Source organism: Scatophagus argus, chromosome 18, assembly GCF_020382885.2.
Source record: "Scatophagus argus isolate fScaArg1 chromosome 18, fScaArg1.pri, whole genome shotgun sequence".
Taxonomy (NCBI): Eukaryota; Metazoa; Chordata; class Actinopteri; family Scatophagidae; genus Scatophagus; species Scatophagus argus.
Genome location: NC_058510.1, coordinates 5953182 through 5979999, shown reverse-complemented (window position 1 = coordinate 5979999; position 26818 = coordinate 5953182). Strand labels below are relative to the sequence as shown.

At 41.1% G+C, this 26818-nt stretch overlaps 3 protein-coding genes and 1 non-coding gene across 13 annotated transcripts; 2 read left to right on the top strand and 2 right to left on the bottom strand.

The window, feature by feature from the left end:
- Positions 1 to 1077: 1077 nt before the first annotated feature.
- ppp1r42 (protein phosphatase 1, regulatory subunit 42) lies at positions 1078 to 7070 on the bottom strand. Its single transcript, XM_046371308.1, has 9 exons — positions 6931 to 7070; positions 5706 to 5922; positions 5455 to 5621; positions 5201 to 5339; positions 4223 to 4339; positions 2430 to 2547; positions 2150 to 2284; positions 1725 to 1812; positions 1078 to 1281 (listed from the first exon to the last, which is right to left on the bottom strand). The coding sequence occupies exons 2-9, from the start codon at positions 5835 to 5837 to the stop codon at positions 1197 to 1199; spliced, it is 981 nt and encodes a 326-aa protein (XP_046227264.1). The 5' UTR covers positions 5838 to 5922; positions 6931 to 7070; the 3' UTR covers positions 1078 to 1196.
- Positions 7071 to 9219: 2149 nt separating this feature from the next.
- cops5 (COP9 signalosome subunit 5) lies at positions 9220 to 14300 on the bottom strand. Its single transcript, XM_046371307.1, has 8 exons — positions 14002 to 14300; positions 13516 to 13750; positions 12530 to 12658; positions 12061 to 12126; positions 11695 to 11780; positions 11420 to 11531; positions 10519 to 10667; positions 9220 to 9512 (listed from the first exon to the last, which is right to left on the bottom strand). Exons 1-8 carry the CDS (start codon positions 14136 to 14138, stop codon positions 9422 to 9424), a joined length of 1005 nt encoding a protein of 334 aa, XP_046227263.1. The 5' UTR covers positions 14139 to 14300; the 3' UTR covers positions 9220 to 9421.
- A 196-nt stretch (positions 14301 to 14496) lies between these two features.
- Positions 14497 to 26815, top strand: LOC124049543 (centrosome and spindle pole-associated protein 1). 10 transcript variants are annotated; one of them, XM_046371296.1, is made up of 29 exons: positions 14509 to 14553; positions 14854 to 15150; positions 15250 to 15329; positions 15503 to 15600; positions 15712 to 15792; positions 16511 to 16612; positions 16826 to 17154; positions 17257 to 17334; positions 17925 to 18016; positions 18156 to 18252; positions 18344 to 18401; positions 18678 to 19006; positions 19094 to 19218; positions 20019 to 20088; positions 20327 to 20438; positions 20672 to 20819; positions 20976 to 21122; positions 21302 to 21372; positions 21550 to 21693; positions 21808 to 21903; positions 22001 to 22099; positions 22180 to 22240; positions 22382 to 22508; positions 23405 to 23544; positions 24505 to 24642; positions 24728 to 24762; positions 24862 to 24925; positions 25507 to 25956; positions 26189 to 26815. In XM_046371296.1, the coding sequence occupies exons 3-28, from the start codon at positions 15281 to 15283 to the stop codon at positions 25626 to 25628; spliced, it is 3012 nt and encodes a 1003-aa protein (XP_046227252.1). In that variant the 5' UTR covers positions 14509 to 14553; positions 14854 to 15150; positions 15250 to 15280; the 3' UTR covers positions 25629 to 25956; positions 26189 to 26815. The 10 variants fall into 10 exon arrangements, with proteins under 10 accessions (XP_046227258.1, XP_046227252.1, XP_046227256.1 ...); XM_046371300.1 differs by having other exon boundaries at positions 14514 to 14553; positions 15075 to 15150; XM_046371299.1 differs by having other exon boundaries at positions 14536 to 14603; positions 15075 to 15150.
- Positions 16068 to 16140, top strand: trnar-ccg. Its single transcript has one exon. It is a non-coding gene; the product is annotated as a tRNA-Arg (tRNA).
- Positions 26816 to 26818: the final 3 nt, after the last annotated feature.

The following is a 26818-nucleotide window of genomic DNA, read 5'->3' as shown; positions in this document are numbered from 1 at the left end:
AGTCTGATATGTGGCACACCATATCCCACTCTAATTGGCTGCGAACCTGACGCTCTATTTTCTTTATAAGCCTATCAAAAAGTGGCAACGGCAAGAAAGTTAGTCAGAGTTACCTCAAAAAACGCGCTCGTCATGGTCGCAAATAAAGGTTAGCCTTTCAAAAACGCTATTTGCAATAGACCTTGAAGACAAGCTGACAAGTGTAAGGCGATATGCAAAACATTTGACTAATTGCCAGGGTGTCTTGAATTGCAAGCCCATTGGAACAGCTAATAAATAAACTGCGCTGCAATCAACAGGCAGGCGTTGAGGAAATTCTTGTGAGACTCAGAAATTAATCACTCTGATTTCCAAGGCTCCAAACGGAGATGTCGGCAAATTAATGAAAGGAATTATTCATAATATGTATATCCTCGGACTGTTCTTAATAAACATTGTTTTTGTAAGGATGGAGTAACAGCATTGCTCCAGGCCACTAATTATAAGGCCGAGTAAAAGAAGGTTAAGTAAGCTTGTTTGCCTAATAACCCCGCATCTTCCAGGGGTCACACACCCACGTGGCTCCTGAAAAACCTCGTGTAAACATTAATAGCAGTGATGACAATAAACACATCCGAATTGTTACTGTATTTACGACTAAATAAAAGACATTTATCACAGCTGTTTGAACAGAAGCACACGTTGTTAGCTTTAGATGGAGCAAACGCCTGTACTGGTCTGGCATTGCCATCATTTAGATTGTGCCACTCTTCATCTCGTGGTTCACTTATTTGCCGAAGAAAAATGACATACACCACAGAAAATGCAGGATTGTCAACAAGCAATAACTTGAGTTGGATAGATTATTCGAATGCTCAGACCCCAAAAATGTAGTTAGAGATAAAGCAGCTGTGAAAGTGAGGGAGAGAAATGCAAACCGTTAAAATCACTGTTTAATTTACTTGTTTTTTAACAACACTAGATTATTTTGAGCCTATTCATTCATTCCGAGGAGTTCAGACTTAATTATAACAGAGGGATAAAATCTAAAATCAGGTTGCCTGCAGCATTGGACACCAGAGCAAGCGGGTGTAAACGTACAGGGATGCATGTTCTGCAGCTGTGATGAACAAGGTGCCTGAACGAGGCAGCAGAAGGTTAGTCTGGGGCTCCAGCCGATCTGTGTGTGTGTGTACATTTATGCCAACTGGTCTGTCTCAAGCATCGACGGGACCGCAGACGGGCGATGAGATGGCCGTATGACTGAGGCGTCCACGCTGAGGAATCTTTAATTTCTGTGCCCTGTGATATCAGAGAAAAAGAAGAACAAACATCACCAGATCATGCTTCAGCAGTCATGGAGCATTTCCTCCCCATTTACCTTGTAGCCTCAAAATTGAAGATTTTATTTTTAACAGAGACTGACCGCAATGATCACAAAGATGAAGTTCGTCAAGAAGGAAAAATGTTTTTTTTTTAAAATAACTCACATATATTGACATAATTTTAATTGATACCACTTTACAATAAAAAAATATAAATATTTATACTTTTCTTGATTTTGGGGAGAATTTTAACATTGATCAGAATGTGGGATGAGTTTATAAGCAGATGTCATTGTTCATAATTTGCACATTTCATCACATAATATACAAATTCTGTATATGACGGCCGGTCGGAACGCTGAGAGTTTAGATAAACCACTGAGTGAGTGAAAAACGTGTTTGTGAGCCATGATAATGAACCTGAGAGCCTGCTGCGAATTCCACCTCAGCTTGTTAGCGTGGCTGTAGACGTGACCAGGATATGGACCCTGACCCATGTTTAAGTCATCTGTAAAATAAACAAAGTCACACCAGAAGACACACACACACACACACACACACACCCACAAAATTAAATTAACACCTCTTTTATCGTTTCCACATTTTTTATAATATGTTATTAGGATAAAAGTGTTTTACAATATCGTGGCTATCTAAATTATCACATTTCAAATACACTTAAATTATCAACACATGTATCTCTACATCCAAAGGACAGTGAATAAAAAAACAGTGTGAGACATTAAGAGTTTATTTGTTCAATTATACACGATCCCATGGATTATAACAAGGGAATAAATTGTGTTATTGTGGTCAGATGGTACAGTAGATAACGAAAGACGTACCCAACAGGAGATGAGGCAGTAAGGGTCTGCTCATAATATGTTTGATGGCTTTTTTCTTCTTGGCCTCTTTGGATGCTTTCCAGTTGATCAGGAACTGTCTGGTCGTCTCGTGAATTTCTCTGTCATCGAGAACCTCTACAAAAATAAATAAAGAAATTAAACAAACAAACAAGAATTAGAAAATCCACCTGAAATTGAAAAATACACAGTGAATATAATGACTTTTTTCATGAGGCTTCTTCTTTTTTTTTTAAATTGTATTATTTTATTTTTTTTTTACCGAGCCTTTTGCACACGGTTATCAGACGGTCTCTGTACTTTGGTTTTTTACACACAGGATTCCCACTCAAATCCATCTGAAGCAGCTGAGGCCAGTGGCTGAACACATCCTCTAACTCCTGAAAATGACACAAAAAAGGAGAAACTCGTGTATTTTAATCACTAATAATTAAACAGGCAATACTGTGTCCCTAAAGCTCGGTAATTAGACAGGAAACGATGGACTACTTTCTTTTTAAACAAATATGAGTCATATTCACACAATTACAAACCAAAGACAAACCTTGGAAAAACGTTTTAGGAAAAATGGCAAAAGTGAATGGCAACGTGAGGTACAAGGGCGAATGGAAAGCGCATAAACAACACATCAGTCTATTTTAATAAACAGTGTCGCCGGTGTCATGTAACTACAAGTTTTCTCCTGGGGCAGTGTGAGGCTGGCTCCTCCAGCGAGTTGCCTGCAGTTGTATGTTTATCTAAAGGCACATTAATCCAAGCCTGGAAATATGAATACTCTCTGGACACGCTCTGATTGTTCATTGCCTTCCTGTCTTGGCCAAAGCGCTTCCACTTTTCCAGCTCATGCTGCAATCAGTTCAGAGGGGACCCCTGAGCACCGCGCGCTCCCAGGCTTTGATAAATGATCGTGTCAGGGCCGTCACTCAGAAGGTCCTCACTGAAGAGCAGCCCAGCACCAAATTGCCCCCCACGCGGGGGCGTGGAGAGCAGCAAAGGCGAGATACTCACAGAGCTTGGCCGGCTCTCTCGCCTGGACTAATGATGGGCCAGTTATGAACCTGTATTTGACCAGGGCTTCGATTCCCCTGTCCTCCTGCCCTGCACACAGCTAACGGTCTCTGAAGATGCTCCCCATTTGTCACCCTGGCTGACTGCCTGTCATAATCTATTTTAAAAATCCATAATGCTTCCTCTGGATTCTGAACAAATGGCGCAGAAGAAGGGATTGATCCTTTGGAGTGCTGTCTTTGCAGGATCAATAGTGGCAGACGGGTTGTATAAATTATAGGAGATATCTGCTGAAAGTGACATGTGTACAGCAATTACCTGCATCAACGTTCTCAAAAGAAAATCTTTTGTGTTAAGAAAGTAGCCTCAGCAACGTAGTCAATTATAAAGCGCTTTCGGTGTGTCACCCTGGTTTTAAATGCGAGTAAGGAAGACGAATGAAGCCTTTTCAAATGAAGCCATCAGTGTTTTCAGTTAACACATCAATTCAAACAGAAAAATTACTGCCATCAGAGAGTGAGCCTCAAAAACAAGGAGGTCATTTTTCAAGGAAGCCAGAGAGCATAAATCATATCTCTGCCTCATGATGAATCTCCAATAAAGTTAAGAAATGGTGGTTTAGGGTATCAAATAGAGGATTCTGTGGCAGAGAGGAAAAATCAGCCTCCCAAGGAAAGAGAGAAACTTGTGCTTGTTTAAAGCTGTCAGTGAGAAAAGTCTCAGGGGAATAGCTCGCTGATTTGTTGAATAATTCTGACCCTGTGCGAGTCATGAAGGCTGGGAACCCATGGCGGGATTTGCAGGATTTGGTTCCTTAGAACCCTGCTCTCCATATCATTTCACACATCACTGCAGAAAGCTACGGAACAATGTTACTGCTCACCCGATCAGCTAATAGCTTGTACGTCGACCTGATTACACCATGTCGTGCTTCAGTGCTGTGATGTGTTAATATTTACTCTGACTTCACAGTGTGCTGCAGGCAGCCAACTTCTACTTCTATCTTACAGATACTCTTAGTTTAATTTAGAGAAAAACTACACTTGCCTCCATATTGTGCAGTTTATTGTCAGCAGCAGAAAAATGCTGGAGTTCCTTCAGCGCTGCCAGGTCCCTGATGTCATCGATGCTGTTGTTACTGATATTCAGGACACAAAGAGATTCCTGTGCAAAGAAATCAGATTCATGAAGAGAGATGAGTTCATTTACAGTTAATACAATGAAGAGAGAATATTTTACATTAATATTACATTGCATTTGAGTCTATAGGAATAATCCTGCTAAACATTTTTTGGGGCTGCTTACGCAAATGTTAACCCTTACAGTTAAATATGTAACACAAGTTTCCAGTGAAAGGCAAACATCACAAAGTCCATTAATATGAATTTGTTATTTGGGGGAAGCGCATTATAGTGCTGTTGTGTGCAGCTCAAATAAACTTTGCACTTTACAGTATTTTGATCTTTTTCTGCGCTTGTGATGCTTCTGGATTGAACATTTAGACGTCTTTATTCGCCTGAGTTACTGGGATCGTGTCCAAATCAGACTCTAGATAGTGCTGTTGAAAAATATTCATCTTGGTTTGAAGTTCTACAATGGCACATTTATAAAGGCTGGAACTCTTTAGATTTACACAGCAATTTCTTTAATTATCAAAACAAACAAGAAGCTGAGACTTTTGGTGTGTTTATCCATGTCCCAGGCTGTAAACGACCTAACTGATTTGTCAGACCAGAGAGGGCAACAGAGGTCTCTTTGACATCATCAAACTCAGCACAATACTGCTTTTACATGGATCACTGGCCGCTGAGACATCTGATATCTTTTGAACTGGACGTGATAACCTACCGGGCTGATACACCACACATATTCATGTGTAGAAAAAGAAAAAATGAGGCTTTCCTTTGAACTTTTGATTACTTGAAAAATAAAACATTTTAAACAAATGGAGCCAAAATGAATCAGTGGATCTTCCTTCTTTTCTTATACTATTTCTGTACTGAACAGTGTGAAAATAGGTCATACAGCGAGTGAGAGCAGAGTCCTGGGGTCAAGGAGCAACTTTTCCCCTGGTGCCAGCCTCTGATTCTCCAGATGAAGCTCCTTGAGCTCACTGAGCTTCTCTAAGCCCTCCACCACTGCAATCCTGTTTCCGCCCAGATACCTACAGAGCAGGAAAACAACACACACACACACACACACACACACGTTCACACACACCGTAGACTTAAAATGCTTAAACAGCACAAGACAACAATCAGTCAAACTTGTCTACTCACAGTTTGGAGAGCTTCTGTAGATTGGAGAGATTATCCATATGAGTGATGTTGTTGTTCTGCATATGCAGATGTGTGAGGTTGGAGGCAAAGCCAAGGTTGTGAATGTGTGTGATCTGATTATCATACAGGTAAAGGACAGTGAGGTTTCTACACATGGAGAGGTCACCCTGAAAGACAGAATTTAAAAGTGAGGCACAGAGGAGGAAGAAAAGCACAGAAGTCAACCGTCAGCATTAATAATGGCTACTTACAATATCTTCAATATTCTTGTCAGAAAAGTGGAGGTGGGTGAGTGTCTTGATGTAGTCTGGGAAGGAGAGGCCCCTTTTCTTTTTGAGGTGGTGTCTAGATTTAGCAATCAGATCTATGTTCAGGCAAACCATGGTGGCTTGTCACAGACGTTGCTTTAGAGAGGAATCCTTTCAGCTCCAGCCGAGCATGCAGCCCACAGCAGTCACTAGATCAGGTCTGTTTAGGAGAAAAACAGACACATGAGCTGAAATAGACCTTAGCTGGCAAGCAAATGTTCCTCTGAATAACTATTTACCAACACCAAAATACCAAAGCATTTGTAATCACAAATGACAGGAAAAGATTAACCTTGTACGGAACTTTAAATGGCCTAAAACCTAATCGTCAATTCACAGTTAAGGTTAATTGATGAAAAAACATCACTGTTATCCAGAAAACTTGCTAAGAGGTCAAAGGCCGGGTGACCACTCAATTTGTGCTGTAATTAGGGTGGCCAGTTCCCCTGGCTGAGTAGACCTTCTATTGCTTCCTTTCACTCAGTACCCATGGGGCTTGTTTATTAGCTTGACCTGACATTGAGATATGAACATTTGCTTAGAGGAACTTATGAAAAAGAACGCTGATTTTACTTTGCAAATAGGAATTATTGCACATCACCTCCCCACCTGCAAATTATACTGCAGTCAGAGTGTGTTTGGTTAAAATATGGCGATGGGTATAAAAAAAGGCTGAGAGATGTGACAGCAGATCTTTTCTACACATGATCTCACGGCATCAGGCCGAGCTTACAGGAGACATGAGACACTGATCGATAAACCAGAGCTGAACTATAGACAGAAGGTAACGGTATGGGCTAACTGCACTTATACACCCCTGGGCCTCTCCTCGCCTCCAGGGATTTGGGAACAGCAGTTTATCACTGTCAAAAAAACGCGACACTCATAGATTCCCGGGTTGCAGTACGTGAGGAACAGGAAATATCGACTGAAGTTAATGCAGATAACCAGTGAAAGGTGGCTATGGGGTCCCCCCACAGAAATTTTAATAGTATTACGAACTCTAAATATGCCTCGGATATGTATTCTGCAAAGCGATAGCTGCTTTTATGGCTAGCTTAAACGCTACCCTAAATGCGTAGTGTCGTGCGGAACCCAATTTAGCGCGAAGTTCCCTCTTATTTATGTCAATTTGCATATGTCTCGGATGCTAACTAAACTCTCCTACCTTTCCGGGTCTTCGGGCAACACTTTTAAAATGCAAGCCAGCTAGCTTAACGGTGTTAAGTAAGTTGTAAAGCGAACCGCGGTTTGGATGTGTTGTTTACTGTCATGTTGCTATGGAAACCACGGAAGCAACGCGTCAGTCACAGAATGTGCTCGGTCACAGAATTTGGTGCAACACCGGCGAAGCAGAAAGTTAGCCATGAGACAACTATTTTTGGGAAATTTGTTATAGTTATCAGCTTTCATAACTGCCATCGTTTGCGTTTAAAGAATATTAGTACTTATTATTCCATTCATATTAATTCATTCGCATTTCAGTTGCAAAGTAAAGAGAAATTGCTATGGAATCTGATTTATAGTTAACAAAAGGAAGTGACTAACCAAATCATTCATTATTATAATGGCTTTGAAAAAAGATTGGTCACTATATAATAGAAATCTACTATGAATATTTTGAGATCCAAGCAGAAAGATTTACAGTGGCATCATCCCACCTCTACTTAACGTAAATCTCACCCACTGAATTAAATGTGTACCAAAAGTTGCCGTTTCTGTTTGTATTGTTTGGCTCTCTTTGCAACTCTCATGACATTTCTTCAAGCTACGGAGCCAGTCTTACAACAAAACACACCAAACCAGGACCACAGCCCCTCTTGTCTCAGTGACCCCTGCAATGTTAATCTGTATCATGTTAAACCCTGGGTTTCCTCTGAGCGGGTGACTTGCCTCCACTTAGGCAGGAGCACATGGCAGAGAGGAAGTGCAGCACCTCCAGGCTCCTGGGTTGGGATCAACTTCTTCACACATGCTTGTGGGGTTAGTTCTTCTGAGAGCCAAACTAAACATAACATCTCCAGATGCAGATCTGGGGTCATTAGATCTGTAATACTGTTGCTACCCGTAGTTATTCATCAGGAGCCTTATCAATCTGATGATCATTAAGTCTCAAGTCGTTCACAGATTTATTTCTGCACGGGCAGAAAAGGAGAAGGTGTTCCACTGCAATCTGTGATTTTTTTTTAATACTAATGGGGAACATACCTTGGAATTAGAAAATTGCTAAATGTTAAAAGAGTAAGGTAAAATACATGGGTATGAGATTTTTGGCTGCCCACATTTTGACTCGATTAGAATTTACATAAATTTTCCTATTCCACCTTTAGTCATGCATGCAAATGTCCATCTGGTGATAATCACAATATTTACATGTTCAACAAGTTCAATATGTTTCACTGATTCTAAAATCGTCATGGAAGACCAAACATTAGGTGAAACCGTTTTAGAAAAGCACATTCTAAATACTTTCTCAGCACTGTGACAGTCATCCATGTAATGCATTTAAATGTCTGGCAAAACATGAGCTATTCAGTAGACCGTGTGTGCAGAAAACCTATTCAACAATTTCAAATTCCTAAACTGCATTAAATATAATCTAATAAGTTTCCTCTTCCTAAACCGCTGCACTGAACAACCTGCAATTTAAAACATGGCTTAAATAATGGTGAAAGAAAATCATTATAAGAATGGTGCCAAAGCTCATCCACATGAGAAAAAACAGACACCTTCAACCGTTCCACTGGGACTGTCTCCCCTGCGATACATGACATCAAAAATATACATTTAACCATTACAATACCATAAAAAAGACATGACACAAACCCAGGTCAAAGTGGCTGTCTACAAAAAAAGAAAGGCAGACTTGGAGAGTGTCTGCTTCGATGGAGAGCAGACACGTTGAGTGAATAGACTCCAGTGTGTACGGCTTCTCTTTCTGCGCTGCATCACTGCCACGCCACAACCTGACGAGCTGGCCACTCTGCCGGAGCGTGTACCACCGAGAGCCAAACTGCGCTGGGAGTGACCCCGCAGAGACATCCTACACATGGCAGCCAATTCCCACTGAGCCTACGCAGAAGTTTCAGTTTGTTGTTCCATTATGTAATGCTGTGACAGGATACACTTGAATGACTGACCGGTGCTGGGTTAGGCTGTGTGTTTAATGCACCCGTGGTGTGTGTTCATATGTCGGGCAGCAGAGGGACACAGGCCCTATGTGCAAAAAAGATTTTTAGCAACAGCCAGAGCGTGAACAGCAACAACGCCGCAGTGCCTCACACCTTGAAAACGCTGCACTACGTCTTCAGATGAATGAACATGAGGACACCATACACCACGTATACACCAGTGAAACTGTTTTGAAACTTTCAAGCTATAACAGACTTTCTTTCTGCTTTTCTGACATAAAATCATTTTGTTGAAAAAAATATTAAAGATCCACATACAGCACATGCACTTTTTATGTTTTATTTTTTTATATGAGTCCTGACTGTATAATCCTTAGCTAATTCTAGGACAAAAGAAGATATTGAATAAAAAAAAAAGAAAAGGAGAAACTGCAGATAAAACTACCCTCATCAGTTAAACATAAACCAGTAAGTGCTGGACATGCACAGGAAATCCAGGTGAAATCCAGATCGGCTCGTAGTTCAGGTTTAATTGGCAGATGTGTTGATTTGATTGAAGAGTTTGTCCTTAATGACCTGAGACATCAGGCCATGAATCGCCTCGATGGTCGTCTTGCAGCTGAAACAAACCACAGTGGAAAAATGAGTAGATTAGTTCAATGACCCCAGCAAAGCAAAATGGAACATCTGCACTGCTATCAGCAGACGTCCAAGTGTTGTTTATAGTCACTTGTAGTACTATTTATCTATCTGTGTATCAGATCTTACTGAAAAGAGTATTTCTGAACAGATTAGCAGATTTTGTTTGCTCTTTTGGTTTGTTTGAATCACAAGCAAATTTAATTACATTCCATTAAAAAGATAAAACAGGGGAAAATGTAATAGTGCCACGGGTTTAGAGTTTTATTTTTCAGTTTTTAAACTGCACAACCTGTAAAATAAGAAGGTTTGAAACCCCATAGATTACTGATCATGTTATTAGTGGTTGATTAATAGAAAATTAACAGCTATTTTGCTAATCAATTAAATGCTTGAATCCCTCTCTGTTTTATATCATTGTAAACTGAATATCTTTGGCTCTGAGACAGTTGGTCAGACAGAACAAATCATTCAAAGATGTCTCTTTGGAAACTCTGCTGGAAATTTTCAGTTATTGTCTTGTTGAACTTTTACAGAAAAAAGATTTATGGATTAATTGAGAAAAATAATCCACAGATTATTCAGTGATAAAAATGGTTTCAGCCATATAATTAACATAAAAAAATTAAGATTCACACAAACTGCCACACACAAAAAAAGCAATTTTAAACTGTCCTTCATACCAAAGATTCATTCCATTAATGTCATGTGTGAATTAATTGTGAAATGTTATGAAAACAACACACTTTACACAGGAAGTTATTATTAACATGAGGGCAATAATGTATTGTATAACAATACTGTATAACAACAACACAACATCACTTGAGCTGGCACATTCTGTATATCAGATATATGATGTACTTAAAACTAATAAAGTAATAACAAAAAACTCCTAAACACTGAAAATAATTAATTAAATGAATCCAAATTAATTAAAAATGAATGCAGCTCACAGCCTCTTTTTTTAAGGAAAAAAAAATTACCTATCTCGTGTTGCTTTGGCCAGTTTGTCCTCAGACTTCCTGTCATGCGTGTCCAACCCGAGCATGAAGCTGCCTCTGCCCAGCTGGGCCTCCGACTGCTCCAGCTTCTCCGACAGGTCAAATACCTGGCCTGTGGTGTAGTCCGAGTTCTGACCATCCAAAACACACACACACACACACACACACACACACACAAACAAACCCATTCATGCACAATTTGCCAACAAAGCCAAGATAACAGATTTTCCACAAAGAAGAAGAATTTTGCAGGATGGCAACAAATCTGTGTAACAAGCTGGAGGAACACTTTGTGTGGTGGTGAATGAAAGGAAGACAGTGAAAAGTTTGCTTAAGGTGAGGCCATGTTTTTAGTGGAAAAGGTAATTAAAGCACAATGACACAGGGCCCCCTGACTTAGGTGACAGTGTAGCAACTGACAAAGCCTGTCACCCAAGGAGCAGCTCGTTCTTGACATCTAGTCAATTCATCTTCATCCAGAATGTCAAAGAGCTCGCTGTTTGGATAAGCCTGATGCCTATTTAGACTGTTTAGTCAAGCTCGGCACACAGTGTCTGCATCCACAATGGAAATTCACATGAGGGGCTTTCAATCTTTAGAGAGAACTGCTGAGGGGAAAAGAGATGATCCAGGGTGATCCACGACAGTATCTGTGTCACTGCAGTTGGGTCCAGCTTTAATACTTATCTCCCTTGTTAAAAAGTTGAAATTAAGCTTATTACTAAAATCAATAAACAGGGACTCTTGGCGACTAAGCAGCAATAAATCACAACATCACAAGCGGGTGACCACACGTCTCAATGAGTTATAGTGCAGTAATTAACCATAAATCAAGATGTCAAACAATTAGCAAACATTTTCCTTTTTGAAGTTGCCTACGTACCGTGAGAAGACTTGAGGAACTTAAGGTATTGACCCAATATTTATTCCAAAGTAGTTCCAGAAGCTTTCTATCAAGGGAGGACTTGAAGTAGGTTACCTCCAAGGCATAATACCTAAATAAAACAAATCAAAGCAAAAAAAAAATTGTACTGTGAAGAGTACATTATATTAAAGTACCACAGTTAAGTTAAAAACACAATTTACATGATGTGGTATATATGGATAAATAAATATCTCTAATATGGTGACAAAACTGTGATACATATCAATACGCACTGTTTACAGTGAACACCAAAGTCTTCAATCTTGTTCAAGGGGATTGTCTGGTATTCAGAGGGTCCTTCATCAGGAGGTTTGTAACCCTGAAAACCCAAAGAGGAAGCGCTGAGAAACAAACAAAATTGCTTTTCTGTACCATAACCAGATAATTTCAATACCAACAAAGAATGAAATATACAGAGATAGACAGGCAATTACAGAATCATAATCCTAGTTTATATAGTATAACCAATACACACCAATAAAAAAATCTTTGAACAAAAACACACATGCACGTGAATCATTAATAGCAAATTATAAGTTACTTTCAGAATTTAAATCTCAGGGGAATTACTGCTATACTGCATACTGTCTTTGCTTTACCTTTGGGTAGGTCCTGAAGGCGCCAAGGTTGACTTTCCCTGCAGAAATAGTCCGAGTGGGGTCGATCTGTAGGAAGCAAGATACAGTAGAACAGGAAAACAAAGTCAGGGTCATACAAACCTCCAGGGACCACTCGAATCTGGCCACCAGGAACCCTGTGCTATAGCTGTCAGTGTGCTGAAAATACACACTTAATTAAATGACGCCCTTGGCTTTCAAGCGCTGCTAAAGCAAATGAAGTATAAATAGCATATATGGTTACAAAAGCAAAATATTCATCAATACTACAAGGAAACCTACAACTCATTCATCAACAATCGCACCTCCTTCTCAGTTTCACGTATTGTCATACTTAGGAAGAAAAGAGCTTACTTTCCTGAATACCATTTTAATGGGGTGCAATTAGAAATCACAGCAAATGAAGCATTTAACTTGAAAAGAAAAATTATTACTATTTCCTCAGTCTTACCACAACGGCCACAAAAGGCTCCTGAAACTGCTGGTTGAGCATCTGAGTGCTGACATCTATGCCCGAGAGCCAGCAACCATAGCCCGGGTGACTGTGGTACCAGCCAATAGCATTCTCCAGCCGGCCAACCTGAGGGATCAGAAATAGAGCGAGGGAGGTAAGGACACGGCAAGGCATGAAATATAAGATTATAAGAAAATAACACAGACACTGCAAAAAATACAAATCATACTAAAATATTTATCAAACATTATTTTTGCTGCTAGTATTTGGCAGAGTGCATAATTGGTAATTTGTATATTTTAAGGAATATACCACTTCAAACAACATTCAGTTTGGCATCAGAATTAAAGTATGATGTTGTTTCTAGTAGCTGTGTTAGAAAATATACAGTGTTTAAACCATCATTTGAAGCAAGACCCTGGTAGAAATGAACAGCAGAAAATGGTGGGACACAGAAAACAATGCAATGCAACAATACAATTTTGAATTTGTGATAGTACATCTAAAAATCAAATGGAAAACAGTTCAGTGATAAAGTAACCTTACAGGGATATATGATTTTGTGTACACCAGTAAATGAAGTCTACAGATCAGTATTTTTTGTTTGTTTTTTTGTTTTTTAAATTTCCCACATTACCACACTATACTCCAGCTTATTGCATTGCACATTGCCCATAATGGCCTAATACGACAAGGAAAATAAAGTAGTAGACAAATTAATAAAATCTGATGGTCAAAAACAATCAAATCTTCCTACTGGGTTCAAACATAATATGAGTGTATGTATAGTCAACACTGAATGCATTAAAAAAAGGTTTTCAGCCACAGCTGAACTAAATGTACTAAAAGTCCTGAAGAAAAAAAAGGTTGCACTTATTACATCTATAGAAAGTGATGCCCCATAACAGTGTAGCTTTGGACTGAGTGTTTTCTGCCCAGTCAAGAAATCTGTGAGATGCTTTAAATGGGAGTCAGCGTCCGACCTGTTTGGCATTTTCGATGTAGGCAGCCATGTACTCATATGCTGCAGCCTGGGCGTTGACTCGAGTTTCTGTGCCCTCCACAGGCAAAGCGAAGCTGTCCATAATGATCATGGTTTCTCCATCCACCTTCCCCAGCATGAGGCCCATCACCTCCAGGTTTCCTCCTGACCTGGCATGCATCACCATCTTCAACAGGGCCAAGGCTGAGATCTTGCAGTACTTGAAATAGTGATGACTATGGGTCAAAGAAAGATATATATTAACCATCGAGTATATTAAGATTATAATAAGAAGGAGACACATTTCCAAACACACATTTTGATGGACTGCTGTTGACAAACAGACCGGCGACAGTTTGTAGCCGAGCTATCAAGGGTGTTGTAACAATAACCAACCGTGACACAACAGACGACAGTAAACACGTAACTTTACAATCGCTCAACGTTAAACTAAAAACTAAGTACCATATGAATATTATGTACTTACTCTTTTGTCCATGGCTTCGCAGCGAGGATTTCTTGTTGTTGTTTTTTGTCATATTTGTAAATTTCATCTATGCTCTGAACTTCCTGCATGCTGTTAGTTAGCTCCCATGTTTTCTGAGCAGTGCTGCTCCCCGCCATAATTTATTACCCAAGCAAAATAAATTAGTCGTTAAAAGCCCTATTTCTGCTCACGTACGCGAAGAAATGTTCTATTTCTCGGAAGATTTTGATACCGTAACAGGGCCAAACGTCCACTTGCTCAGGGAGCCATGACAGTGAATGATACCAATATAAAATGCACATTCGCAGGGGGGGGGCGTTTCTTCCACGGTTAGAAAAATAAGTCCTTGATGTGTTTGTATGCTCCGTTACATTTTTAACATTAAAAGTGAACCATACATAACAATAACACGCCATGTGAAGCAATGTTTTACCGTATTTGTAACTCGTTTTACATTACGGTCACCCCCCCTCGACAGATTGAATGGTTCCGTCCTCGGAGAACTACTAACCGTTGAGGACGCACTGACATCTAGTGGTGCTGTTGAGAAAAGTAGGTTTGCTCATGAAGTCTTTTGCTTTCAGGACTTTGGAAGTGTACTTGTAAGTTAGGCCCGAGGTATTTAAACCTTAAACCTATTAATTAAACTACGGTAATCACGGCAGTAGCTCAAACAGCGACTAAGCGCATCTGGTACTTGATTTCTAGCGTTTACTGTTCAGTTAACTGGTAAAATTGATTTCCGCTCGGCTGCCAACGTCATCTGAAAGCCAGAATTACCTACTGTTATTGTAACAACTATTAAACTGGGAGTTTGACGGAGTTTATCCTTCATATTTTTCTTTGTTGCAGAGTTTCGTTTTGCTGGGTTAACTAGCCTTCTAGGAGGCTCCTAGGAGGACCTTTTGTGTCATGGTTTCCCATAGCAACGGAATGATGCTTTGCGCTTCGTTGACAGTCCGGCGTTAAACAAGAGCGTTTCTCGTGTTTTGGTCTGTGAGCGTAAATCACACAAATATGAATAATGTTCTAACTTACAATTACTTTGTAATTACCTTGTTGGATGTACCTAGTAACTGATTGTCGAAAGTGGGATTCTTTCCTTCTCATCGCGGAAGAGTTATATACCGTTTATAAATGCAAATCAAGGTATGTGATGATTACCTTTTATGATGACCACATGGTTAGTTGTTATTAAAGAGGAAATATACTCAGTGTTTTGACGCCATGTGTGAATGTTCTCTGTAGTCAAGGGCTGATAATATAGAAAACTGTGGACATGCCTCCAGCATCAGCAGGACAAGGAATATGCCCTAATCCAGACAGAGGTATTGTTCAAATCTCTAATATTGGACAGATTACATTCTTTAGGCATAGTGTTATGTCTCTCCCTCTCCCTCTCTCTCTCTCTCTCTCTCTCTCTCTCTCTCTCTCTCTCTCTCTCTCTCTCTGTGTGTGTGTGTGTGTATGTGTCATGTGTTATATATTTGATATTTTCCAGGTTTGGGCCTAAATTTGCTGTTGGGAACCAACTATGAAAGGAAGAAGAATAAACTTAACCAGGACCTTCAACTTGACTACAAACATTATGTTGCCACGGTCTGATGATGTCTTTGAAAACAAAGGTTATGAAATGTTACAAGAAGTTGCCCTTTTGTTACATTTTGCTGACTCACCTTCCTGTCCTTTGTGGTCATGGTGTGCCTCCAGAAAAAGGATCTGAAAACTACTGAACCTCATCCACAACCCCAGGGCCTCTCTCTACCTATTGATGACAAGAGATCCGTTCAGGTGTGTGTGTCTGTCTATTTCTGTGTTCCTGGGTAGGTGCTTTATGGAGCACTTTTGTGTGTGTGTGTGTGTGTGTGTCTCCATGATGGGATGTTTTCCCCCATGGCAGGACTTAACTCATAACAATGCTAATGGAGTTGATATGCTGCAGTGACTCAGCTGAAGCTTTGATGATTAGTTGATTGTATGGTGCTTTGTATCTCCAGGCAACTGCTGTTGTTTGTAAGTTCAAGCTTACTTATAAGGTGCAAGAAGATGATAAAGGGTGTGTCAGTGGCCCAGTGGCCTAATGGATAAGGCATCAGCCTCCGGAGCTGGGGATTGTGGGTTCAAGTCCCACCTGGGTCAAATATGTCTCATCTCTTCTTTGAAGAGATGTATCATGAATAGTCAAACAGTCAAAAATATCAGAAAAGCCTTGCTGTTTATCATTAGAGTCTGTCTCAAGTAATGCTTGATCTCTGCTGCCTTTAGCAAGATACTGAAACCCACAAAAGCATCAGTCAGGTTTTGGGAAATCCTGCTGCCCTTAAACAGTCAGTGTAATCTGAGATGAGACTGCAATATATAAAAGCTACAGTAAAGCTTATCTTTAATCTACTATATACTGCTGACTTTGTGTGTTTGGTTTGATTGTTGTATGTGTGAGTGTTGAGTCAGATTCAAATACAGCACTTGAAATATGCAACTGTGCTGTTTTTTTTTTTCTCTCTCACAGGACAAACTGAGAGAGGAGAGAAATAAAGAATACAACCTCTTCCTACAAGAACAAGCTCAAATCAGAAAGTTTAAGAGGGGAACACTTCCCATCACTTTAAAGGTAACGAGAATAAACAACAAACAAACAAGCAAGCACACTGATCGTTACATTTTTGTAAAATAAAACCAATTCTGCTTTCACTTATCAAATATACAGAGCACCTTAAATCAAAGACATAGTTTGTAATTTTTTGGTATGTGCTGTAAAGCTTTTAACCCTGGTAGAAAATAAATACTATTCATATTAAATTTGTTTTCTCGTTTCCACTTTCAGCCTGGACAGATTCAAAGTTCAGACACCGTCTTCAACACTTATCCAAACGCACACTCTCCTCTGAGGGAGCCCCCTGCATCCAGGAGAGATGCTGCCACTCTGACTGAGGCAGCAGATGATGGAAAAAGGACGTCGACCTGGGGTCCAGGACATCGGGGACGAAGACGTTGGCAACTCTATAGGCGAAGGGAGCCCTATAGCTCTGAGGAGGAGCTAAGCACAGACAGGGAGGAGGAGTTCGAGCTTAGGCATAGGAGGAAACAAGACAGACACACCCCAGAGCCTGAGTACAAAGAGGGGAGGAAATCCAGACAACACAGAGCTAACAGGTGTAGTTTTTCTTGTGTATGATTTTGATCTATTTTCATGTATTACATATATACCGTACACTAAAGATCAGGTATGATCTGTTTCATCTGTCTCTATGGCAGGACTCCTCAGGACATGATGGAGGTGGAGGCCCCTGATGTTCATGATCAGAACAACAATGTCGAGAACAACAAGTCAGAGTAAGCAAGATTATTGTTTATAAGTACAGTTCTGATCGACTGCAGCAACGAGATGTTGCAGTGCTGAAACAGAAAAATCCAGGATAACAACCATATTCTTATGCAGAGCTGGACCGCCCAAATGAGAGTCACATACATCTTCTTAATCATTAAAATAATCTGATTGAATTAGCCAACACAGGGCCACTGTAACCCAAGGCAGATATAGATAGCTGCTACCAGACTCAGTTATTGCTTCCCAGCATTTCTCTTACATCCTGTTGTCTTTTATTATTTCCGTTCATGCCATTAAGTCAAGGCGCTCTCAATAATCCGCTAACGTGCTGGGCGGTGATGGAGGGTGAGCCTTGGCGCAGCTCCAGACAAACAATTACTCACCCCAGTTCTATCAGAGGAGCTGGATTGATTGTAGAATGAGGCTTTGCTCCCTGACTCTGCAGGCAAGCCGTGAGGCGGTATATGATGTAAAATGGTGGCTGGAAGGAGCTCAACTGGGAACTGAAAGCTTTGCTGTTACTATTAATATGCTTTCAGTAATTGGATGAGTCTTGTTGAGTGTCTGTATCTGTCTTTCTATCTGTGTTTAATAGTCTGAAAATGCCAGACAGCATGAAGATGGCTGCCAGATCAAGACCTGCTACCAGCAAGGATAAAACAGAGTTTGCTACTGGACTAATCATTGGTAAAGACCATTCTTATTGCATGATGCTTTCAGATATAAGTGGCTTGTGAGATAATTGATGGAGTTTGTGACTTGAAATCTCTTTTCAGCAACACAGTTGACAGCATTTGCATGTTTATGGTTCTGCGTTGTCATGCAGGAGCAAAAGAAGAGTCGACAGCCTCTCAGATGAGAAAAGAACAGTATAAGCAAGAGCTGCTGAAACAAATAGCTGAACAGCAAAGAAACAAGATCAGGTGAGTATATACTCACTTACCGTTAGAGTTACTTCAGCTGGCACATCTCTGTGAGCCACAAAGTAGTAGGATGATTTTTTGTTTTTTTCAGAGAGAAGAAATTTGAACTAAGGGTTGCTGCCACTGGAGCCACAGACCCTGAAAAAGAGGTAAAGCATAATGGCAAGAGGAGGCTGAAATTGATGCAGTTTTTAGAAAGATCCCATAACCCAGTCACACGTGTCAGTCCTGCATTTGTTTCTGTATCTTTCACAGTGAAAGCCTCATAGAAATGTCTAAACAGCTCAATAAACAGATCTCACATGTCAAATTATGTGTCATTCTCATAGATGATGATATACATGCATGATTTTATTGTTTTCTCAATGTTTGTTGCACAATTCCCTTTGATGGATGGCTTTTGCTTGATGCATTACCCCTTCCAGCCTGACCGAATTAAGCAGTTTGGGGCTGTAAAACAACAGTTTGACAGCTGGAGACGAGATGTCCCATACAAGCCCGGAATAGATCTGGAGGCTGTAGAAGAGAATCCAAATCCAAGGCCTAAACATGACAGACCCACTGAGGACACAGAACAGACAGGCCCCCTAGCAAAGTCCCTCATCGACTACAGTACAGTTCCCAGTCAACTGACAGAGAAGACAGGACCTGGCTCCAGAATGAGAGCAGCAGAAGGTGTCCCCTCGCTGGGCTATTTTAATGAAGACTACCACAAGGACTTCTCGAACATGCTAGGAGAAGTGGCCCTCCCGAGGTAGCTCAATGTTGCTTTTTATTACATGAATGAAATGAACAACTCTGCTGTAAATTCAGTGTTGTTTCTGTGATTTTGATTTTTCAGGGTTGCTGGTGTTCCTCCTCCTGTTCCTCCCACTCTAACTAGTAATTACAAGACTCCATATGATGCAGCTTATTACTATTATGGAACCAGGAATCCATTAGAGCCCAATCTTCATTGCAATCACAGTATAGTATTACAGCATTTTCATTTATATGTTTCTCATTGATCTGCTTCTTTGCCTTTTGCTTGAAACCATGTATACGTTACATTACTGCTAACCATTTTTGAGGGCAGGCTGCAGTGGTTTTGGATTTTTAAATTGTGATTTGTGACATTGATTTGACAGTGGAATGAGCACTGACTTCAAACTTACATAATCGTTGTGCAGCAGTGCAGCTGTACATACTGATACTGGATCACTCACTGCCCCTGAAGAAAGATTCAACTGTCTGCTTTTCACTGATTTTCATAAATATCTAAAACTGGACGATATCCTTTTAAAATGGTCAGCAGCAAGGTAAATTTTGTATATTTGCTGTAAATACACATATGGTCCTCAGGCATTGCTGTGTCAAGTGTCTTCAGGGTCGTAAACTGACTTGTGGTATCAGGCAGTTTAACCTAAGACGGGTGTAATTCACATGTGTTTAAATAAACTCCCTGACCTCTTTGTGGATATTAGTATTTATTAAGGAGCCACTTTATCATCATGTCAATGGCCAAGAGGTTTTGGCTTTGAACTGATTTTATTACTAAGGGGATATAGAGCTTATTGGATATGAGTTCTGAAGATTCAGATGGATCTCACTTCATCCATCTGGTCTGTTTGGTTACATTTAAATTCTTTCCATTTTAATTTTGCTGCCAATTTTCTGCCCTTGTCTGAGCTCAAAGACTTTAATACTAAGAGAAGTTGGCAGGCAGTTAGCTAACTGTGAAATCTGTTTGTATTTATGATCTTGTCTTTTTAAATTTTCTTTATTAGATGGTCTGCCTGAAGGGGTGCAGCAGTCTGGGAATTTCCACAGTCCTCTCGGACCCAGTGGCCGCACTGAGTCAGTGTCCATCCCACCACTGTGATTTTTGCAATAGAATTATATTCATTTAGATAATAATTTCAGTGTACTTAATTTAAAACCTTTTCAAAATGTGTGCAATTCCTATTCTTTGCACTGAAAATCAATTTTCAGTAGATTTCTCCCTCTTCCAGAAGAGGGCAATCACTGCATGTCTATCAGTACCTCCTGAACACATGATTCTCTGTCTGTCTCATATCTGTCTTTCTCGTTCTAGGGCAAATGATCAGCGCAAATCGTCTCCCCTGGATGCTGGAGAGCTTTTTGTTGACAAAGACAAGCAGAGGAGACAGAGAGCACTGAACTATCAAGAAGCTCTCATACAGCAGGTATGATATACATGTCATATACAAGTTCACTTTAAGTTACTGACAACAGTTTGTGACCAAGAAGAGTTTGTTGTTGACTGTTTTCTCCATGCTGATACTACAGGAGACCCAGATGTTGACTCATTTTAGAGACAGGCCACATATTTTGACAGTTAGAATGTGGTGAAGTCAGCATCTCCTGAAGGCAAAGAAATGCATCAACTTTTGAAACATCCTGTCTTCCCTGCGTTCAGATCAAAGAAAAAGAAGAGCGCAAAAGAAGAGAGAAAGAAGAGAAGGAGCGATATGATGCCAAGATAGAGGCTGAGATGAAGGCGTTCAACCCCTGGGGGAGAAGTGGGGGAGGTGCTCCAATTAAAGACCAAAACGGCAACCTTGTCAGTAAGTAGGAATTCATTCTCTTTTGTGATGAGGTCTGTTGAACCTGAGATACCTTTATTTCCCCCAGGGAAAGTATTCCCAAGTATTCTGATTCTGATTCTGATAATAAATAAGCAGCCTGTTTAAGGTACTAAATAAATGTTTCCCCTCCTATAGGTGACCTGAATCATATGCACAGGATCAACGAGGAGTCATACAGGGGTCCTGTGTCTAGGAATAGTGGACAGACACAAAGCTTTTTGACAGGGGATGGACTTAGTCCTGGAGATGAGACCAGAGCTCCCACTTCCCATCGATTATCAGGTAGTGTTCAGTCTCCCTGAGTATTTGTGCCAAAGTTGTGGCAGTCTGGGTCACAAAATGCACATCAGACTGACATACACTAGATGGTATGTCAGTCTGCTGTGCACTTTGTGTGAATTTGTGTATACATTGCTGTTTGTTTGTGGATAGATTGCTTTCTGTCCCGCTTGTCTTTGCAGGTTTCAATAGTCAGCCAACTACAGAGCAGCTCCGCATGCAGGACAGATACAAAGAAGACCTCAGACAGCAGGTAAGCCCACAGCTGTCAGCGTACGCTTGGATGCTAACGGAGAGCATGAATCAAATAAAACATGAAATGCTTTAGTGTGTGTTTTCCTTTTTATGAAATCCAAATGCTTTCAGTGTTCCTGAGCATTGCACATAGGTTGTAGATGAACTATATATATAACCTTTTCATTACCAACAGATAGAGGAAAACAAGCGAAAGCAGGAAGAGGAAAGAGAACGAATGAGGATTATGGAGGAAAAAGATGAGAAGAGGGTGGCCAATGAAAGGGCTCACATCAAGCGCCAATTTGAGGAGGAACAAAGGAAGCAAAGGAAGGTTCAGGTGAGGGGTTCGTATCTTCGATGAAAAGCACTTCATCACTTTCTCACAGTTGAGGGGGTCTCCTCCCATTGCAATTGGAAAAACAGAGTTTTTTACTTTCTTTCACAACACCAGGAGGAGGAGGAAAAGAAGGTGTGGCAGGAACAAAAGATTGAGAAGACGGTGCCTCAGAGTGTGAGAGACAGACAGGAGAAAAGGGAGCAGTTGCCTGTAAGTTACAGTAACCGTGAAAGGTCATTGGCACTGCAGCTTGCAGTTTCATTGAGCATCTTTATCAACTAATGTTATTCCGCTCGTATATTTGCAGAGAGTGCCGTCTCCTCCCATCCCAACCTTGCAGAGGAAACAGACACATCTCGTGGCATCCAGACCTCCCTCGGTTGTGAGCCAATTTTCCTCCAGGACTGTAAGTCACAGATGCAAATGTTTACACATCAAGATTGCTTAGATGTAGATCTGGAATAAAAGTTGTAACTTCCGCAACAGGAGCGGTCTGTGTCAGCACCACAGTACCGACCAGTCCCCGTGAAATTACCTCAGCTACAAGGTGAGACAGTTTTGAGCTATCTGTACCTCATCTCCCCACAAAAATCAAATGTTGGTTGCTTGTAAATCATAAATTACCAGTTAAATATTTATTGCTGCCATCCTTGTCAATGCCTCCCCTCACTCCCTCTGTTTGCTTCAGATGGTCAGCAGGAAGTGATCAGAGAGCTGTCGGCCCTCCGTAGATACCTGAGGAAAGAGCAGAGACAGTTGGAGGTTCAGTTGGGCCAAACCGATCCACAGGAGAGTCACTTCAGTCTCCCCAACAGGTATTGTATTCAGATACCTCTGAACAGCAGGGGGATTTTGTACAGGCATAGTGTGTCCAGAATGAACAAGATTTCAACATGTTCTTCTTAGCTAAAAGAATTACCATCTAGAGAACAGATTAGATGTGCTTTGCCCTATCAGGTCCAATTTCACCTAATGCACCGCCAGATGCATTTAAGGTGAAGACACAATACTAATTCTGTCTTGTTAAGATGCAAATTTGATTTGCTGTTCAGATTTAAGGAGGCTTTCTGGTGCTTCAGGCTGATGAAAGTGACCCAGGTCAAATTGGCTATCTTCTAATCTCCATTCAGATTAGTTTCAGGGACTCATTACTGCAGCAATGCAACAGTATGATCCCTAAAGGGAAATTTTCTTTTCATCTATTATCACTACTCTAACTACCCTGACATAGTATGTTAGTTAAGCCCCCCTCCCCTGCCCAAAAGGCCATGAACTACTATTGCAAACTACTTGTAATGTAAAATCTCTGCTTACATACAAATCATCAAATCATTGCAAATCATCAGAGAAATGCGTTTGAACTGGTGCCAGTTCTGCTTTTCTTCATTTCCAATATAAGCTGCTTACACAGAAACCCCAAAGCATTAGGCCTCAAAAAAGCATTTGGAAGTGCTTAACACACACACACACACACACACACACACACACCAGGTTCTATGTCATTACTATTTTAAAACAATCACTGAAGTCATTTTGAATCTGGTCTAACTTACAGGGTTCAGTCTATCAAGTGGAAGTGCAATCTCAGTGTTATTGCGCACAGCTGGAAAACATTCAGGATGATGAGCTATTGGAGCATTTACAGAGAGGCATGTTTGCGTCACCTGAGGTACCTGCCCTGTTTAAATTGGGGTTGTTCTTCTTCTCTCAGGCCCAGAAGACGACCCAAAGTGGATGCCTTTGAACTGGCGAGCAAGCAAGCTGCTCAGCCATCAACCCAGATTCCCTCCTCCTTGGCTGCACATGTTAATATGCAAAATATCAGGGAGTTCAATCAGCTGAAATGCAGAGGTAATGACACTTTGAGTACTAATCACCTTGAGTCTGTGTCCTGTTGCAATCTGCGTGCCTCCACTTCAGAATCATTAGCAGAGTCTGCGTGCCTGCCTGTGCCAATTTGCTCCTTCCTTCCTTGCTCTATATGACCCAGAGGTAAAGAGTAGTCATAACTGCAAGAAGGGGTTATACAATACTCTTAGAAGCTGCACTGAGACTTTTACAGTGTGTGTGTGAAAGTGAAATATTGTTTCATCTTACTTCTATTACAACTGCTGACTTTGCTTCTGCATCCGGAATTGACCCATTTTTTTTGGCTTAAACAAAGTGGTTGAAAAACGTTCCTTTAATCGCCTTGGCCATTCAGAAGACGAAGATAACTGTGGTCCTAAAGCAGCTGAGCATTGTCAGATGGTTTGGACTGTCCAGAGCCTTGTCAGTCCTATGTCTTCCTCTAACCACAGTAAAACTTTAATCTCATGAGGTCCATCAGTGTCAGGCTGTTTGGCAGCATAAACAGAATGTAATGCAAGCGAGCAAGGAAATGGTTTTGGATGAGTCCCCAGACCGAGTTATTGCAGGGAGACGTTCAGGGCTCCATCTTGTAAGACCATTAAAATAAGAAGAAATGCTACTTTGTGACAAATTGACAAAATTAATTTACTGTATGTCAATCTTACTTCCTAAAGCTGCGTCAGATACTTTCTGTAGAGTCAAACCGTGATATTGATGTATGAGAGGCCTGTAGCCAGGCTGTGGAGCTGCTGAGTCTCAGCCAAGATGCCCCTTCAGAGAGAGGAGGAAGACACAGACGAATAACAAATGTTTCGGTTTCTATTTTGATGTCTGGACCTCCCAACCTTTTCTTTGGTATTTTATATCACTGTGCTTACTGCTGCTGCATCAACCAAAGAAACCCACTTGACTGCTACTGCTGGGACAGATACGGGACGATACCTTTCATTTATCTGTCAGACACAGAATCCCGTGAGGAGGTGCGTTACATGTACCCCGACCCTCCTGCTGACGCGCAAGGTCTGGACATCCAACAGCAGGCACTTCTTCGTGAACAACAACGCAAAATCACGCTCATGAAGAGAGAGAAAGAGCATGGTCAGTGAGCACACACACACACACACTCACAAATTCTCCTCCATCTGTTGTGCTCTTTAACTTATCGCTATGTGTTTCACTACAGACTTTTTGGACCAGCAGCTGAGCCACCATCATTCTGTGAGTGGTCATCATGTCTTTAACAGGCATTTTCATTGTGCCAGGGTAGTCAAGAACATCTTAGTGCTAAGCGTTTACCTGGTGTTTGTCTTCTCTCAGAGGAGCAAACCTGGACAGCACATCCACAGAGACTCCATATTGCCTTCTGAGAGTAATTTCATTGGTAAGCCTGACTGAACATATTCTGTTTGTACAGACTGTCCCTGCTCCTCTTGTCTTCTTCTTTCAAGTATGAAGAAAGTGTTTACATCAGTGGGGACACAATTTGCTTTGGGACTTCTCTTTTTGTAAGGCTCCAGACATTTTCCATAAAGCTGACACGGCTTGGGAGGTCAGCTCCATACACCCTCACAATACGGCACTACAACAGCCTCTGTGCCAGACCAATTTAGCTTTTTGTCTCTGTGCCAGACTAATTGTGGGACATGCCAGCTCGCATCTCTCTGTTGCAGCTGGTGCCAGTGCTGGGGGCAAGGCTCATCTGCCAGCTGCAGGGTGGCGATAGCACAGTGCCAGCCACTGGGAACAGGGCGTCACAGAAACTGTTAAAAAGCCTGGTGCAGGAAGGGAGGCCTTTGAATACTTTCTCTCCTTCCCTTTCCCACTAAAAAAGTTTTAAAAAAGGTTTTGCTGAGTGGACTGATTTTCCTCATTTTCATATCACATATATCTGAATGAAATGAACTATTGGTTGGCACTGTCTCTACATAGAGGTTTGTGTGTAATGATGAATGGCTTTGTCAGATGTTTACAGTGGTGATGCATGCGAAGAGTGTGTTACAGAGCAGAGACCCCCTCAGGCCTCAGCAGAGCACCGGGAGAGGACAGCCCGACGGAGGAGACGTGACCATGCTGTACGGTGCTGATCGTTAAATGGATTCTTTTATTTGCTTCAGGTCAAAATGATCTGTGTCACAGCAGTATCAGATCAGCATCTCATGCTGATGCTTTCAGTCTCATTCAAGCCCCACTAGCTTTCTGATTGTACAACATGAACATTCCTTCCTCTGATCTCTCTTTTTTTTAAATTTCTACAGGAAGTAGGTATGTTCATAAATCAGAGGGATCATAACATCCAACCAGACACTCAGCCATTGCAGTCAGTGACTGGTTTGAACCTTGAATCTCAAGTCAAGGCTCACGACCAGCACCACATCACAAGACAAGACACTGGAGGTCACAACAGCAGGTCAGGTGAGAGGAAACAGTTCGCATCTGATAAAACAAAAGCAGGTCAGACATGTAGAAGTGCTGGTCCACTGAAAGAGCATCATCTCTCTTAATCTCATCTTATACGTCTTTCTCTACAAAAGTCACAGACAAATGTGAGACAGATGTTAACGGACTTAAAATTACGACAAAATTTTACAACAGAGTTATGCATATTCAGGATTTACATCATTCTTTATTGTCTGATTTCCCCAAGAAATGTGTGATGGAAAGCCTCTGCACTCTCCAGACGGGCTGCCTGGCGATGAGGAAGCGGATGCCTTGTCTCTGTGCTCCGCCCTGGAGAGGCGTGTCTCTGTGGAGACAGTTGCCACAGAGCCTTGGCTGAGGCCAGGCACGTCGGATGCTGTAAAACGCTCAGGCTGTAGGGAGAAGCCAAACAGCAGGACGGATGCTCGATCCTGGCTGACAAACCGCATCACATAGCTTCCATTACCTGGTCTCTGAGGACGGGATTCTTTGCCAGCTTCCCATTTTCTTTGGATGCAGGTAGAAGCTCTCCTGTGAACAAACACTGCTGCCGAGTGATGCCTCAATCACTTTCCAGCCACCAACATGTTAAATGTGGGAGTTGGTTAGATTACAAAAGCTCGTTAGAGACCACAGGCAGCCTGTAAAAACATTCATTTCCGTTAGCGTAAACAAGAACAATCTTACACAGGACTGTTGCTCTAAGCATCAAAAGTGCACTTTTTACCCTACAAGACAGAAAGTTTTGTAATGTGCATATCTGTAAATGTACCATAAATGTGTGTACATGTTTATATAGTTATTTTAGTTATGTGCCCCAGAGGGTTTATTTTCAAATAAAATGTTATTTGGTTGT